The sequence below is a fragment of the Peromyscus eremicus genome, chromosome 8b, assembly GCF_949786415.1.
Source record: "Peromyscus eremicus chromosome 8b, PerEre_H2_v1, whole genome shotgun sequence".
Lineage (NCBI taxonomy): Eukaryota > Metazoa > Chordata > Mammalia > Rodentia > Cricetidae > Peromyscus > Peromyscus eremicus.
Window position 1 is genome coordinate 48,081,891 of NC_081424.1, and position 18,608 is coordinate 48,100,498.

Below are 18,608 nucleotides of genomic sequence, written 5' to 3' on the forward strand. Positions count from 1 at the left end.
CTCCTTCCTTGACTTACTGAGTTTCGTGTCTATAGTTTATTATTTAATGTTTTTTTTTTTACTTATATGTACTGAAGAAAAATGCTAAGCATTTTTGTTTGAGTTTATCTATGTCCAGGTTGGGTGAACATAAATGAAAAATACTATAAAGGAGGAGGAGGTAGATATATAGCTCAGTTGGTAGAGTGTTTGCCCTAGCATACATAAAGCCCTGGGTTCAGTCGCCAGCACTGCATGCCTGGGGGTGCCTACGTGCAATCCCAGTACTCTGGAGGCGGAGGCAGGAATGTCAGAGGTTCAAGGTCAGCCTGGGCTAGAGAATCTGTCTCAGATTAAAGAAATAAAGCACTGCTATTCATGCTACTCATGAATAACTATTCTAGAGTGTAAGACTAGAGTATAAAACTGGAAAAAAAATAACAAGTCATCAGCACTTAAATTAATGGTGGTCGTCAGCCATGCTCAGTATGGGGGCAAAGGCCTATATCTAAACAGTTTGGGTAGGAACTGACTACCTGCATTTGGAAAGGGATGAAGAAGAAACTTGGTTTGGGCATGGTGACATGCCTGTAACCCCAGCATTCAGGAGGCTGAGTCAGGAAGACTGGTTCAAGGCCAACCTTGGCTCCATAGTGTAAAATTTGAGTTGAGGGGAATCGTTTATTTATAAATTTTAATTGTGACTTAGAAAATAATTAAAAATTATAAATGATTTTTAAACACTAGAGCCTCTATTTTAAGAGAGGAAGTATGTGTTTGTTTTTACTTTATGAGCGTTTTGCCTGCATGTGTATCTGTGGGCTTCATGCACATGTTACCTGCAGAGGCCAGAAGAGGGCGTTGGATCCCTTAGGACTGGAGTTATAGATAGTTGTGAGCCTCCATGTGGGTGCTGGGAACCAAAGCCAGGTCCTTTGGAAAAGCGAAGTCAGCCAGCACCCTTAACTGATGAGCCACCCTTCCAGTTCCAAGCATTTGTTTATCTTGAGAAATTGATTCAAAATCAGGAGTGGCACCATTGTCCTGTTTTGTTAATGTGGACAATGAGTGCCCTGTATGTATGAATTATTATTATTATTATTATTATTATTATTATTATTATTATATCTTTCCATGTCTGAGATACTGTGTAAAGCTTTTCATTTTAGAAAACAGCAACAAACAAGCACATCAACTGTGACAATTACAGCAGAATCTTGACTGGCAGTTTTAGCTCTCTGTGTCTGTGGGATCAGCGGGGCCTCGCAGTATTCAGTGGAAAATCCCACAATAAGCCACTCAGGAGATTGCTGTAGAGTAGAGTAGAGCAGTGATCTCCTGAACCTTTGGTGCGTTCCTTCTTCACCCTGCCCAAGGTGAACTCTCTCTGTCTGCCAGCTACCCACTGTGAGCTACCCACCTGTTAGTCACTCAGTAGCCTTTTGGGGGCATTAGATCTAGTGTGGCAGTGTGACAGCTCCTGTATGTATATGGCTGACCTTTGTTCTATTTAAGAAGGACCCCAAGGCATGAAAGAGGTGGAGTTGGTAATTTGGATACAGCAGAGAAACCAAAAAGAAACTCTAAATAGCTTCCTTTTGATGAAAAACTGAACGTTGTGAGTGTTCATGTGTACTCATGAATGGTGTAAATGGAATTAGTGTAATCTCTGGCCTCTGGCACCTACCAGGCATCTTGAAATATACTCCCACCCCGGGATAATGGGGACTGCTATATGCTGAATGATATCTAAAAAATAAATGCTACTCGTGGTAAAAGATGGGGAATGAGGGGCAGGTTAGAGGGTCCTGCATGGAAGGCAGAGGTCTCCACCCACAGCTGGAATGGTGGCCTGGCAGGTGGATCCACCTGATTGATGCCATGCTTGCTGATTCTAAGACACTTCAGGAATGTGGTCTTGGAAGTGAATGAAACTCGTGTGTGTTTTTAGTAATGACCACATGGGGGCAGCCTACTCAAGACAATTCCAGAACAATCGTTTGCCCCACCCCGACCCCTCTCACAGAATCACAACTTGTGCTTGCTTAGCTTGGCAGCCACTGAGTCACAGCCCCTATTTTGCACTTGAAAACCTAGAACTTGGGGTTTGGAAGCAGTAGTGGAAGAGGAAAATAAGCCTTGCCCTGTGCTGAACAGCTGTGGTGGGAAGAGAGGAGGCCTTCACTGCAGCTGAATGTTTTCACAGCTGTCCGGAGACTTTGGCTGGTTGTAGCTGTATTTTTGAAAAACAAAGACTTTTTTTTTTAAAGTATTTTTTTTCTTATGAAAATAAATCACCTGGACTCTTCTGTGGGATGAAGCGCATCCCGACTCTGAGGGGAGGATTCCACAGCTGTGGTTTTTCTAGAGAATCTGGAGATGATGAACATTCCTGTTTTCACGTATCTAAGAAGCTCTGTTTAATAATTAATATGCATTTTCCTCCTAATTCCTTCACGTTACAGTGGTATCGTAGTGAATCTGAGACGCTTGGTTTTAGCTGGGAAGTGACACCATCATGACTTGGTCACTACATGGTAACCCTACTGCATGTGTGTTGATGTGTATGTGTATGGGAATATGTGTGTGTGGAGACCAGAAGCACTGCCTCACATGTCATCCTCAGGAGCTGTCCGCCATATGGGGTGGGGTCTGTCACTGTCCTGGAGCTCACCAAATAATCTGTGCTGGCTGACTAGCGAGCCCCAGGGAGCTCCCTGTCTCTGCCTCCTCCTCAGTGTGGGATTACAAGCCCACCCCACCTTGCCAGATTCAAGTACTCAAACAACGTATGAGCCTGTGGAAACTATTCTCATTCAGACTACCACAGAGGCCTTCCACAGAGCTAAGCAGAAGCCAGCACTAAGCCCTTGAACCTGAAAAAGTTAGAAATCAACTCTACCTATTGCCAATCTTGGGCGTTCTGTTATAGTAACTGCACATGAACTGATACAGAGAGTGATGATATGGAGAGATGCTCCAGGGGATGTGAGCATGAAGAATGGAGATCTGACTTCCTGGAGCCTTGCAGAGAACAGAATGGACCTCCGTTCAGTAATTATGCCCACTGGAATATGTCACTGAAAGTTAAGAAATTTAGTGACTTCTTGTCATGTGTCAAGTTTCAGACTTTGAGGTGCAGTGTGCATTTCCATAGATATCCCACAATGGAAAGGAAGTTGGCTGAATGTAGTCTGCATTTTTCATGTGCTAATGAGTGTAGACTCAGGTCTTAGCTGTATGCATTTGAGTAGGGCTGAGAACCCCTCTACCCCCACCCCACCTTTTCTCATTTTCCTCCACACAAATGTATCTTCCCAGGCTCCTTGGCAGCAGAGTGATGGAGCTGACAGGCAGCCCATAACCCCATTGTTGGGAATTTGCCATGGTCCCTTCTCTCTCACTGAGGATTTTACCTTGGTATCCAACCCCGTCTGAAGTGAGACGATGCTTTGTCTTGGGTGCTTATGAGTCAAGTGGTACCCTGTCCTTGGACAAAAAGAAATTGCTGGGTATCACAGAGCTCTGCTCCCTTGAGAGTCCCACTGAAATCATGGTTATTGCACAGCTGGGAGATAAAACGGGAATAGCCTCCAGCTGGGGTGAGTCCGGTGGATCCCAGCTGCCTAGTGAAGGCGTGCTCCAGATATCAGAGATGTGTTTGAATTCATTTTTCTCTGAGAGTCTCATTTTCTCCTCATTTCACGGAGATGCTTAGAAAACCAGCACTCACAGAAAAAGGGAAAACATGGATCTTTCACGTTTTCAAAAGTGAATCCCAAGCTCAAAAGTGTCTGGGATTTGGGAGCAGAACTCCATTATCACAAAGTTTACATTTAGTACACAGTATGCCTAATAAAAGGGCTTAAATGTGAACTGGAAATTTCTAAATGTCCTGTGTCATGTGTATGAAAGGCTAGGGGGAGATAGAGCTGGGGCTTCCCAGCCTTTCGAGTGGACTGGGTCATCGAGTTATATGACTGACTGATCTTGTCACACTTTACGACAACACTGTAGACTAACACGAGCAGATCATCAGTCACCTTAGCTAGGTGGCGGGTCACAATGAGTGTTGTCTCAGTGATTTCAAGCCTTGTACCCTGTTAGACAGGACTGAGGCTCGGAGGAGACTTTCTGGAGATTACAACAGTTAAGAACAGATACTTGGGGCTGGAAGGCTGGCTCAGGCGCTAAGAGTGTGTGTACTGCTCTTGCCGAGGACTCAGGTTCAGTTCCCCATACCTAACATTCTCTTCTAGCCTCCACAGATCTGTGCATGCATGTGGTGTGCATGGACTGATGCAGGTACACGTACATGCTCATAAATAAACAAATACGTCTTTTTGGGAGGAGAGACATTACCATGTTTTCCTCCTCTGTACATGAAACCCTTATTCCAGATGCTCACGTGACTCCAATCTCTGAACTCAAAGCACTGCCCAGCTCAGCTGTGGCTAATCCCAGCAACCAGGGCCCAAGCCAGTGAGTTGACTGCTTTATCATTCCAACTCTTTGTGATTGCAGAGACAACCTTGAAAGGTAGGCAAGTTGAAGTAGGTTAAATGCGACTCCTTCCCCTAGGCGCTGGGTTTGACCAACCTTCCAGGCTCCCTTCTAGGCAACAGTGGTGTGCATCCTTTGAATGAGTGGGGACGACACCTAGCCAGGGGTGACGGCATGATGCCTGTCATGTGTGGAATGGGTACCACATAGATTCCACGCTAAGCCAGCATCTCGCTTTTCCAGAGTGTGTATTCATGGACCCCTGGGGTGCTGGCCGCTCAACTTTCTTTGACAAAGTGCATTCAGATGTTGCCTTCCACTCTTCACTCTTTCTCCTGCCTGATCACATGACTTGTCAACACCCACGGCGGGGGCTGATTGGAACTTTTTTGAAAGCCAAAATATCAGACTGTGCTGAGAAAAAGGGATTCATGAGCACAGAGTGAAACAAATAAGCATGAGGTCAAGTGGAACCGTGGAAATTAGTGGATTGATTAGCCTCAGCTGGTTCGGCATGTAAGCTGAGATACTGAAATGTTGGAGGAATGGCGTGTCCATCGGGTAAATTTGTGGGGCCAATGTAATGAGAGAGGTGTCTGTCTCCACCTTGCTCTTTACAGTTACCCTCATTTTAAATACCCTCCCCTACATCCTATAGACAAATTATTCTGATTTCAATCTTGATGGGTTATGTTAGAAATGTTCGAACATGGAATGCATTCTCTCAGACAGTATTAGAAATGGTGGTGTAACAGTTCGTGGGATTGGGGGGGGGGGGGCGGGGCGGCAGTTTCAGGACTCAGAAGTGGAATTGTGTGGCTAGCATGCCTCATTCTCTGTGGGAAACCTGGTTGGGGACTGAGATGGTTCTCCAGACGTGGGTTTGGGTTCAGCTTTCAGGCCAGCCTTGTCACTTTGCAGTCCCCTGTGGTCCACCACAGCTGCGCCCAGAGTCATCCAAGTCCAGATGTGGAAGTGAGGTATAGATTGCCCAGCAGGGTGCCCTCGGCAGTCCTGCTGGATTCTGGGGCTGTGTTCTGAAGGAAACAGGCTGGGGATGTCAGCTTCAGCCCACTTCTCCAATGTGAATGGTTTCTGAGGATATAAAATGAAAAGTTTTAATGGCACACTCTTGTACATAATCTGAGATTATGTACATCTGTTTCTATAGTCATTTCCTAGTCTTTTGGGCATGCATGCAAGTCCCTAGACACCAGATATTAGGCTTACCACAGGCCTGGATCCTGACCATCGCTGGTAAGCCGAGCCTCGGCCCAAGTCCAGGTGATGCGATTCCACCTGCCATGTGTCTGGATTCCTCAACTGTCAGGGGAACAGCTGAGGCCCAGAGAGTTCCTCCGAGAGAGCAGATGCAGCAATCTGATCTGTAGATGTGCGAGGGGAGGTTGGGTACTGGAAAGCATAAATGCCAGGAGATGCAAAGCCTCATTCCCTGCTGCACCATCCATGTACCTGAACTGAACCTGCTGTGTGCGTGAAGACATACGGTCAGCCTGAAGGTGCATCCCGAGGCCCACCCTCCCCTACAGAACCTTCACCACAGCACACACCCACTTTCCCTCTCCCTTCCCCTCTCCCTCACTCCTCTTTCTATCGTCCTTCCCCCTCTCTACCCTACCTTTATTTTTTTTCTCAAGAATCTGAAGAAAATAATTATCTTTATGATCTTTCAAAGCATATATATTACTGAATCTGAGGCTGTGTTTTCTTCTTTTTAAAAAAAAAAATCATCTCCCCTGACTTTTAGGTTATTTGGTGGTGTGGTGATGCTGTAGTAGCCTGTGTGGTGTGTGTGTGTGTGTGTGTGTGTGTGTGTGTGTGTGTGTTTGTGTTTGGATAGGGTCTCATTTTGCCCAAGCTGTTCTCAAACTTGCTCTATAGCAGTGGATCTCAGCCTGTGGGTCTCAACCCCTTTGGGTGTTGAACAATCCTTTCGCAGGGGTCGCCTAACACCATCTGCATATCAGGTATTTACATTACGATTTATAACGGTAGCAAAATTACAGTTGTGAAGTAGTAATAAAAATGATTTTATGTTTGGGGGTCACCACCACAGGAGGGACTGTATTCAGGGGTCGCAGCATTAGGAAGGTTGAGAACCACGACTCTATAGCCAAGGAGGACTTTGAGCTTCTGATCCTCTTCCCTTTACCTCCCAAGTTGAGGGATTATGGATGTGTGCTACCACGCCTGATTTTAGGGAATCCCGGCTTCCTGCATGCTAGATAAACACACTAGCAACTGAACTACATTCCCAGCCCTATCTAACTTAGATATGTGAAGTTCACTTCAAAGGAGATGAACTGTCTTTTCTGGCATCTTTGGGCATAACTGAATAGCTTAGATATGCACGAGAAGGATGAAGTAAGAGTTGAACTTGGGAAAGTTGAGGAAAAGGAAGGCCATTTATTATCCGTCGGGGGATGTTGGTAGATATAGAAGTATAATTCTCTCTATTGCCCGTTCGGCTTGCAGTCATTCTGATTTATGAAACAAGCCTCAAGGTTCTAAAAGCCAATAATCTGTTTTACTAATCACAAGAGAGAGTAGACAACAGAAATACACATAATTCCTGCAAGGGAAAAAAATTCTCCCAGGGTGAGGTCACTGGGTGGGCACAGAGAGGGGGAAATACCTTTGTTACGACTCTCATCCTCTTATCTTGCCAAAGCCTGACGACATCTGACTGAAACCATCTGACGGCCTGACATTTTAGAGGCGTTACAGCTCTTTCCATGTTCCTCGTTTTATTATTGCAGGAGAACGTGGCTGTTGATTCGCTGATACAGAGCACAGCCTTATGGTAATTGCTCAGCTAATTTCAGAGGAGATCTGGTACGTTCAGGGTGGTATGGCCCTAGACTCAGCTAATTTCAAATCAAGTCAGATGTTAGGCATTCTAGGTCTTTAAATTTTATGAATAGACAGGGACCCTGCTAATGAAAAATTGCACCAGAAGGAACTCTCCGTACACAGCCCGCACACGCTACTCCAGTGAGAAGTGTGTGCCAGGAGTGGTTGCTATGGTAAAATTGCCCATCAATTCCTAGTTGCCAGGAATGTATTTTTGGCTTCCAGTTTATGTAACTACTAGGAATGGTGTAAACCTCAGCCACGCTCCTTTCCTTTACCCTGCAGGGCCATAGCCTTTCTTCCTAACTCCTGTGCCCTACCATATTTCCATCCGTAGCTCCCCTCTTACTCATTAACATCAGTGCCTCCCAAAGATGAACTTGGGAATCTTACTCAGCCTTCTAGTTCTGCCTTTACTCTGTATGGGGATGGGTCCTAGCTGGCTCCCCGCTTCTCCACTGCTCCCTGACGAGGCTCAGTTCCAGCCCTAACATCCAGTCCCCTCAGATGTCACAGTACCATGTGTATCTCCTCCCTCCCGCTGCCCATCCTAATCGGACCTCCTAAGACATCTTCCTAAGACAAATCTCATACAGCATAGATCAGTCTGACCACTTCTTTGTTTTTGTCACATTTTTAGAATTAGGTTTATTGAGCAACAATGAATTTTAGACTTGTACTTTAAGTGGGGTGGCAGGGAGCATGTTTCAGTGTTTTCAGATTCCTGACTGGTTACTCTTGGAGATTCAGGGACAACAAATGAGTAGTCTCGTAAATTTCCCAATTACTATTTGAAAGGATCCAAGTTGACAGGAAGGCTCTGGTTACAGGTCTCAAAGCAGCAACAAGCTTCTCGTGTTTCTTGTTGTTCTAGTCACTATAGCGAGGAATGGAACCAAAGGAGCCGTCCGTCAGCAGGTGAATGGACAGTGAAAGTCTGCTACATATATAAAGTGATTCCCTTTGTAGCTCTAATGAAAAATAATAAAAACACAAAATCTGCAGGAAAATGGATAGATTTAGAATGTATAAAATTAATAGAGGTTACTCAGTCTCAAAACACACACACACACACACACACACACACACACACACACACACACGCACACGTTCTCTCTCATGCGAATCCTACCTTATAATGCATACGTGTGTGTGTGTGTGTGTGTGTGTGTGTGTGTAAACAAATGTATGTATAGCAGTTAAAAAGGAGAATAAGAAAGGGTAATTTTTAAAACTGCAAAATGCATACTGATAAATTCCCATATATAGTATACTTTATGTGATCCTGGGAGTGCTTTGCCAAGCTGTGACATGTTTTCCCTGCAAAATAAGACCTTAATTGTGCAGTGTCCACATGTGACTCCATGAGGGCAGTTACGTTACTGTGAGACCTAGATTTTAAATTACATTTTTCATTGTTTGAATATTCCTGTAGGCTGTGGTTCTTTCCAAGCCCTAGTAAACTGAGCATATTTTATTCTTTAAACAGGAATTTTGCTTATCCAGATCCCTGTCTGTTGGTGAGAAAACATCAGCAATTTTGGAAATATTGGCATTTTCTAAAATAAAAGTGACACTTTCTAAAGAACAAATATGGAATTCTTTTTAGATTGAAGCTCAGAGCTAGTCCAGGAACCTCCATGTTACACAGGATGTTCATGGACACTTCTCTCCTTACAAAGCACTGTGGAGAATCTATATAGAATGGAGTATTATAGGATCTGTAATGCCACTGAGTCTAACATACCCCCTTTTGCTAGAAGTTAAAGATCACGTGTGGTGGGTCCTCCAGTTCCCTCGGTACCCCTCTGTTCGGTGTGTGTGTGTGACAGTGGGTGGATGACGCATGTGCTGACTGAGGGGCCGATGTCCATCCAGACATTAAATACTGTAGATCTCATATTCAATGGTGTGGAGGAAAGTAAGGAGCTATTGAATACTGACCGTTTCCTCCTCGTATCTCAGTGGTTTACCTCATGTATCCCCATCCTGAAGACCCCAGTTCTAACATGTGCATGCAGGCACCGGGTATTTACCATCATACCCCCAGCTACCTTAAAAAAAAAAAGTGAGGTGAATGAGCATTTTCAATGAAGACTCCTAAAGTTCATTTAGTCCCACTATTCAGTATAATTTTTTAAAGTGTATCTCTGCTGGTGAAAGCAGTTACCTGTTGAGTTTTGTGTTGTTTGTTTATTTAAATCGAGTTCTTCGTTTCAACTTCATATTCTTAGCTGGGCTGGTAACATTCAAAAGATGTGGAAGCAAGGTTTATAACTCTCGGGTGCAGGAAAGCAAAGTTCTTCAAATAAAGCTTTCAACTTTAAAAAAAATTGCATTTCTATTTATTTACTGGGGGGGGGGCGATGGTACACATGGCCCAGCATGCATGTGGAGCTAAAAAAAAAAAAAAAAAAAAAAACAACCTGTGGGAGTCATTTCACACCGGGGGGCTTGAACTCAGATCTTTGGGCTTGGTGTCAGGAACCTTTACCCACGGATTCAGCTTATCAGCCCATCTACTGGGTTTTTGTTTTGTTTTTATCTTTAGTTTTTTCTTTTATGGAGGGAAGGGGTTAGTTTAATTTTGTCTTGTTTTACCTATTCCTGCTTTAATCCATCAAACGCAAGACCCTTATGTATTCCCCTCCAAAACACATTGCTAGAGAACTACTGTGTCGCTTCCAGTCAGGATGATGGGGCTGTTCTTGCTGCAGGCTCCTGTCTTTAAATGCATTACATTTGCTAGACAGAAAAAGCCAAACTCTCCTGCAACCTTCCAGATCCCATCTGCCTTCTTCCTTCCCTCCATATTTGATACCCCCCCCCCAATGAGAATCACTGGAATAGTTTTCCTGTTACCTAAACCACACTGTACCCCCACGTGATCCACATTAATATCCCTGTATCTGTGTCTTACTATTGTTTTAACATTTGGTCCTCTGCCTGGGGAGTGGGTGGTTCCCTCTGAGCTCTGCTACACTAGTCTCCACAGAGAAAGCAATATTTTGTTATGAGGTAAAGTTTCAAGCCAGGCTCTGGCCAGGGCCTTTCCCGTGTGGGGAGAGGGGAACAGGAGCAGCCAGGGAGACAATAATTCTCCTTGAATTTGAGCTCATTAAAATCTTGCCCCATCCTCGGTAGGTTATTTATTGATTTAAGCATCTAGCCCTTTTTTCTTTCCAGAAAGAATTAACATCTACACTGTGATCATGGTGAAGGGAGGGGGATTTTGCCCCTCTGTGTGAGATTAACTGCCCCCTGATTGCTTTTTAGCGCAGCCGCTTTGTCAATGTATGTATGTACGTAGCTAAGGAACCAGAATAAAACTCAAGATTTATAGGTAATGAAAAGAATGGATTGTATCAAAGACACCACGTGCAGGAATCTGAGGGGTCTTAGGGGACTAGTACGAAGCTATGGTCCCTGGCTTTTCCCATAATGAAAACTTCAGCGTTGTTCTTCTAGACATCCTTTCAAGAAGTGTTTTAACGTATTCTGGTTTCACTGTCCTCAGGCAGGAAGATCTAGCAAAAAGATGTTTCTTATCTGCTGCTCTGGAGCCAGCCTTAAACATTTGCATTTCCTTCGAGGATTGCTGTGGCTGGATTTATGACAGTCATTTAAGTATGTAAATGAGAAATGGCTTTTGGAAACAGATGTTTACAATCGTGTTTCCCACCAGAACACTTTCCCCCTACATATAGCATCACCCACAAGTTCTAGCCGCTTTTCAGATCTGTCTGCAGAGATCACGTATAGCTTGAACTGGTCAGATTGCTGGAGATGTTGGCTCCACGAGTCTCGGTGCAGTTTAACTGTGTCATGGCCGCGTAGTGCAGAGCAGGAAGACCGGCCACTCAGGCAATTGTTTCAGCAGAGATACCTATTTCCTTCTCTTTCTTTTCAAGTCTCTCTCCCTCTTTCCCCGAGGGTGTGTGTGTGTGTGTGTGTGTGTGTGTGTGTGTGTGTGTGTGTACACATGTATGTGAGAGTGTGTGCATGCTTGTGCAAGTGTGAGGCCACCGAAAGTGTGTGGAGGTCAGGGGCTCACTTTGCACCTTGTTTGAGACAGGGTCTCTTTGATCTATTGCCAATGCATTCCCTAGTCTAGCTGGCCCACCAGTTTCTGGGGAACTCTCCTCCACCACCTGACTCACCATAGGTATTACACTTATATTATAGCTATACTACCAGGTCTGGTTATATGTGAGTTTGGGGGATTTGATCTTGGGTCCTCATACTTGCACTTAAGCTCTTTACATACTGAGCTGATTTCCCAATCCTCTGTTTTTTTCTGAACATGATTAATCTATAGAGTGGTGGTACATGGAACTAAGACGTGTGTAGCGTATACACTGAGGTGACTACTGTGACGATGTTTTTAAAGCCCCGTTTTCTTTCTAAAATGGGTTAGTTGTTATAATCACTCACTTGAAAAACAGAATGTAACCACATTGTAATTTTTATATTATCTGAAAGATTTTGCCTCTGTGTAGAAGCTGTAAGGGAAAGAATAGAGTTAAAATGAGTGAGAAGGAAAAACATCAAGAATGAGAGAGTTAGAAGGAAAAATCAAGAATGAGAGGAGGAAATCACCAGGAAAATAAAGAATAGAGAATGGGAAAGAAGAATAAAGAAAGGGTCTGAAAGAAACCCTCAATAAATAAATAAATAAAAGATGTGTTAGTCATATTCTGCTTATACTGAGATATGCTTATTGGTTCAGGGTCTCAGTCCAGGCCCATAGTTTAGAACAAAACTCAGACTCTTTTATTAAAATTGTCTGTTACTTTGGAGTTATGTGACATCAGAAGTTAGTCATGTCTTTATGCTATAGATTAATGTGTGTGGTTTTCTCTCTTTCTCTCCTTTTAGCTTCAAGAGGCAGACATTGTGGTCTTAGGCTCGCCTAAGCCAGACGAGATCCCTGCTGCGTGGATCCCATCAGGGACCACTGTTCTCAATTGCTTCCATGACATCTTGTCAGGTAAATAGCTTCACCTTGGTGGGTCAGGGGGCAATGCTGTTGGGGGAAATGGTCACCTTGCTTCTTCAGGAGAGAATGTGTTTCTTAGTTAGGCTTTTATATTGCTGGGAAGAGACACCGTGACCATGGCAACTCTTACAAAGAAACATTTAATTGGGGTGGCTCACTTACCGTTTCAGAGGTTCAGTCCATTATGATCATGAAGCGGGGCATGGCAGCAGGCAGGCAGACGTGGTGCTGAGAGCTGAGAGTCCTACATCTTGCGGGCAGCAGTAGGTCAACGGACAGTCACACTGAGGGAAGTTTGAACAAAAGAGACCTTAAAGCCCCCACAGTGACACACTTCCTCCAACAAGGCCACACGTCCTCATAGTGACACTCCCTTTGGGGGTCATTTTCTTTCAAACCCCCACAACGTGTTCTTGAGATGCTGACTGCTGTCAGTGTGAATGTGCAGAACAGGCAATTGGACTGTGGATGTGCCTACCTTTGGGCTTTTCTGATGCCAGCTTCATGCTGTGAGCAGAGAGACCAAGATGTCAATGGAGGTGCGCCCCCACCCCCACCCCACACATGTCTCTGCCGACCTCTGGTATCTGAGAGACCTGACACCTGTGACCTCAAGGAGACAATCTGGATATGCGTGAGGTAGACTAGAAATGGCGGCAGCTTTCCTGGCCAAAGGTTCTTGGCAGCGTCTCTGTAAAAAGCATCAGGCATGGAGGGTTGGAATGGAGATGAGCCTCGTGTCTCCGGAGTTCCCCTCCCAGGGACCCCTGAAACATTCTGGCTTTAAAAGCACACAGACGAATGGAGCTGGCAGAGGTGCAGTGGTGAGTGAGAGCAGGAGCGGCTGGGCTGGTGGGCTCAGTGGGTAAGGGCGCTTGCCACCAAGCCCGACGACCTGAATTCGATCCCCAGGCCCCACTTGTGGAAGGAAGAACCAACTCCGTGTAGTTGACCTCTGACCTCCACACACACAAACCACAGCCACGGCATGCACACCCTCACACATACATACATACATCATATAAATAAATAAATAAATAAATAAATAAATAAATAAATAAATAAATGTAATTTTTAAAAATTAAGCAAAATTAAGTGCATGCTGTGTGGAGGCTGGGGCATGTAGCTCAGTGGTAGAGGGCTTGTCTGGTCTGTGTGCTATAAAAACACATAAACTACATACCATGTTTCCTCCAGACATGCACGCAATGTGTATTTGTCCCCTAAGAAAATATCTAACCCATAAATGATGGCTGTGGTAGACTCGGGTCAGCCTCTTAGGTGAGGAAATGTAGTTACAATACCCCTCCTTCTGCTTTTTCGTGACTTTATATTCTTTGCAAGAATATTTACCTGCTGGTTTTCGTTAGCGTTTATACTGAGAACAGTTTTGGTACCATTCTAGCTGGAGACGGAATCTACTTCAATATTCTTTTGGGCTGTCTTTAGTCTTTGCTGTTATGTAAAAATGATACTCTTGGTTTTGATAAAGCTATTTCTAAAGATATTGCACCTTTAATCCCAGCACTCAGAAGACAGAGGCAGGTGGATTTCTATGAGTTCTAGGCAAGCCTGGTCTGCATACTAAGCTCCAGGCCACTCGAGGGCTACATAGTGAGACCCTGTCTCAAACCAAACAAACAAGCAATAATAATAATAATTAATAAAAAAAGGCTTTATTGAGGAGTTGGTGTGGGGTTATGTACATATATGAAATTCTCAAAGAATAATTTAAAAAATTATCTTTAAAAAACATTAAGTTACAGTGTTTCAATACTTAGGAAAGCAAAAAAAAACTACAAGCCTTCTTCTATATTGGTTTAATTATTCTGTAAGAAGAATAATTGCAGCTAGTTTATTTTAAATTTCTCTGGTCCCTTTGCAATACTTTCCTTGTTGGTTTTGGAATGTCACACGAACGAGATAGTGCCTGGCCCCATAGCGAGCACTGGGTAGAGGCTGAGTGTTGACCACCAGCGGGTGAGCACCGCCACAGACCTGTACTGTGGCTGCATTAGAGATGCTTCCTGGAGCTTGTCCTACTCACACGCAGGGCTGACAGGACGGTATGCTGATATGATGCATGGCCATTTCAAGTGCTGCTCATGGTTGTAGCACATTCTAAACGGTCAGAAGTTCTCATGTAGTGACGTGGATGACTATGAAGACTTTAACCTCTGAGGAAGTTGGAGAAAGGTCCCTTCCCTCCTGCTCTTTCTTCATAATCTTGCCACTTGAAACAAATGAGTAGATTGTTTTGGAATCATTACTAAAGAAAGAAGTACTTTTGTTTAAACCCAAGGTCAGATTTTTTTTTTTTTAATACACTGGCTGGGTAAAGGTGAGGATCTTTAATGAGATTTTTCATTCTCATCGTGATCATGCAGCTCTGCCCTGACTCCCCGAGTAGACAGGCTCTGGGAGGTCATGGTGCCGTAACTCTGCAGAGGCGTTATTGATACCTAATCCTAGGAGAGAGTTTCTTGATGGCTCATGTCCCTGAAGCTGTGCTCAGAGAACAGTTAGACCTGACTGTCCAGGTCTTTCATTCCACTGTTACATGAACTGAATATGTGGAATTTAGACACAGAAATTCTGCGTTCTGTGTTCTGGTTATAACATCAACTGCTTTATTTATTACACACACACACACACACACACACACACACACACACACACACATATATATATATATATAATTTTATTTTATTTTATTTTATTTTATTTTATTTTGAGAGAGAGGGTTTCTCTGTGTAGCTTTGCACCTTTCCTGGAACTTACTCGGTAGCCCAGGCTGGCCTCGAACTCACAGAGATCCACCTGTCTCTGCCTCCCGAGTGCTGGGATTAAAGGCGTGCCCCACCACCGCCTGGCTTTTAAAAAGTATTTTTAAAGGAAGAAATGCAGTAGTTTTGGAGTTAAAGAACAGAATTTGCCCTCCGTACAGCCATTTTGTACTCCAGATTGTAAGATATAGGAACGACTATACTGAACGGACAGAGAAGCTGGTCTTTAGTCTTGGCTCCAGAAAACAAGATCAAACAACAACATCTCTGTGTTTTACTCAAGTTTGCAGAGTCCTCTCACTCGGAAAAAGTGGTGTCTACTGTGGGGTGAGAGAAAAAGTCTTGAGCTGTCTCCCAGCACTCAGGGTAATAAACCAGGTGATCCAGAGGGACCTTGGGCTTCCCCTTTTATGGCCCCGGAGAGAGACAGTTTGTTGTAGTGGAAAAGGCGTGCATGGGTCTGGGGTTCTGTCGTTCAAAGAGGAGACAGTTATTTCACTGGTGTCAGGTGTTATTGTTTTGTTTTCGAGACAGAGTCCCATTGTTTAGCTGAGGCCCACTTTGACTCTCCATCCTCCTGCCTCAGCCTCTTGGGGCTGAGGTGACAAGGATGTACCACACATCAGACTTAGTTGTTTGGACCTTTCCTTCAGAATTACTTTTAGTTATTTCTCTTTTCACTGTGTGTATGAGAGAGAGTATGTGGGTGCTCCCGGAAGTATGAGAATTTGGATGCCCCCTGGAGCTGGAGTTACAGGTGGTTGTGAATCATCCGTTGTGGGTATTGGGAACCATCAATCTGCAATCCTCTCTCAGAGCAGTACATGCTCTTAACCTCCGAGCCAGCTCTCACTCCACCTGCCCACCCCCACCCCAAAACCCGCACACCCTATTTTTTTTTTCTTAAGCTCTTCTTTATACTGTCTTTTGGTCATGTGGCTTGGAGGAAATCACTTCAGCTTTCCAATCCTCTGTTTTCTTGGGGATAAATAGGAATGGGAGACGAGGCTGGGCCGAGTAAATGACAGGGTAACTCAGGTGCAGTGCCTTTCTCCTACTAGCTACTAGGGAATATTGGTTCACGTTCTGCATGCCTCTCCCTTCGCCATATTTCCAGCACACACAGGACTGACTTCACAGCATCAGGGTGTATGTGTTTTCTTGGAAGTTATGCCCAGGGAAGGACATACTTCTGAAAGAGTATGATGGCGGCTTCAATGAAATTGGGGCGGACCTGGGATTTAATCATCCTTTGTATTTGGAATAAGATGAGATGCTTCCTTCTGACTTTTGAGCTTTGCTCTATGTCTGTATTGCCTGGTTCCCCACTCTCCACCCCCACATCTGTCCGTGAGATATCTGCTCTATTCTGAGATCCATGTCTGTATTACCCAGCTCTCCCCCTCTCCTAGATCTATCCCTGAAATATACTGCCAATTTTCTAGTTCGATTCATTCTCTGCTGTGGGATGGTCTGTATGTCAAATGTGTTGCTGATTGGTCAATAAATAAATCACTGATTGGCCAGTGGCCAGGCAGGAAGTATAGGCGGGACTAACAGAGAGGAGAATTGAGAGAACAGGAAGCTGGGTGAGGGGAGACACTGCCAGCCACATGTGAAGATCCCAGTAAGCCACGAGCCATGTGGCAAGGTATAGATTTATGGAAATGGATTAATTTAAGCTGTAAGAACAGTTAGCAAGAAGCCTGCCACGGCCATACAGTTTGTAGCCAATATAAGTCTCTGTGTTTACTTGGTCAGGTCTAAGAGGCTGTGGGACTGGCGGGTGAGAGATTTGCCCTGACTCTGGGCCAGGCAGGAAAACTCTAGCTACAATTCTCGCTACGTTCAGTTGGTTACCTTTGAAAGGATTTAAGCTAGGGCAGGGGATATAGTTCAGTTTGTAGAGTTCTTGCCTGGCACACATAGGGCCCTGGATTCAATCCCCACCTTGGCATAACATTTGATGTGGTGATGCACACCAGGAATCCCAGCCCTGGGGAGGTGGAGGCAGAGGACCAGAAGTCTGAGCTCAACCTTGAAATACATGAGAGCCTTCTCAAAAGAAAAAAAAAAAAAAAAAAAAGCCATTTAGATTATGCATGTAGTGTCTTAATTCCTCCTTAATTTGGTCTTAGAGGTTGCAAAGTTATGTAAGGTAATTCTAATGTTTACATTATTTTCATTTCTTCATAACTCACATCCTTTTTTAAAAAAAGGACCAGAAATTGTATACTGTGATTTGATAGTGGGGTTGAAATGGTGTTGACAGCTCTGGAGGGCACCCTCGTGAATTTTCACTAGAGGCTCCCTCCCTTCTGGCTCCTGCCCTGTGTGTCGCCATTTCACCGTACAAATTTAGTGTATGGAACTGGAAAAACTAACAACAACTCGGTGTTTTGCTTAAGAATTATGTGCATTCATTCCCAGTTTTCAGCTCTTCTGGCTTTGGAGTTGCTTGCCATCTTAGAAAGGAAAACCATGAAAGAGTTCTCTGTGGATTCATAGGTTGGTAATAGAAAGGTAGTCCAGGGACTGGAGAGATGGCTCAGAGGTTAAGAGCACTGCTTGCTCTTCCAAAGGTCCTGAGTTCAATTCCCAGCAACCACATGGTGGCTCACAACCATCTGTGATGAGATCTGGTGCCATCTTCTGGCCTGCAGGGATACGTGCAGACAGAACACTGTATACATAATAAATAAATAAATCTTTAAAAAAAAAAAAAAGAAAGAAAGAAAGAAAGGTAGTCCACCAGCAAAGCCAGGTCCTGAGGTGGCGGAGCTGTGAGGAAGGAAGGCTGTCTTAACTTTGTGGTCTGTCATTCTGACTTCTAGGGGTAGCAAGCCTTAAGCCTTGACTTTTCCTTCCGCACAAATTTTGGTTCTCATCATTTTAAAACATTATAAATGGCATGCCATCTGTTAAAGTGAAAAGATCCATCCTTGCTTTGGGACAGGACCCGCTGTAGGCATGGATACCCAGCCTGGGGACAGCTTCCAGGTGGAATCCTTCCTCCCCACCTGAGGGTGCTGAAACAGCCCTTTCCTTTCTCAAGCCTCATTAGCATTAAAATGCACTGAGACTGTATTCCTGCTTCACGGAGCCCCTCCATGTTAATGGCTTCAAATTTTCTGCAGCCATTTTGTCTCAATATGTATCCCTACTCCAGAAAGGATGCAAAATTTATTAAAGCAAATCTGCCCAATAAATAAGTACACAGAATCAAATAAGTCTCCTCTGACCCTATCATATTTTTCCATTAAAAAAAAAAAAACATAGTTTTATCTGAATCTAATAGAAGGAAAAGCAAATGATACCCCAAGCATTGCTGAAATTTAGACACCCACTTCCAGAATAGAGCTGCTGGACTCTGTAAGACCCTTGTAAAGTGTGTGTGTGTGTGTGTGTGTGTGTGTGTGTGTGTGTGTGTTAGCTTGTGAAGAGCCCTGTTGTGACTTAGTAATAAC

General features: G+C 44.2%; 1 protein-coding gene across 1 annotated transcript in view; it reads left to right on the top strand.

The window, feature by feature from the left end:
* Positions 1-18,608, top strand: part of Mthfd1l (methylenetetrahydrofolate dehydrogenase (NADP+ dependent) 1 like) — a 189,338-nt gene that overhangs the window by 20,561 nt on the left and 150,169 nt on the right. Inside the window, exon 8 of the mRNA XM_059272782.1 lies at positions 12,235-12,346. Within this exon, the coding sequence (XP_059128765.1) occupies positions 12,235-12,346 (112 nt within the window). The remainder of the gene's footprint in view (positions 1-12,234; positions 12,347-18,608) is intronic.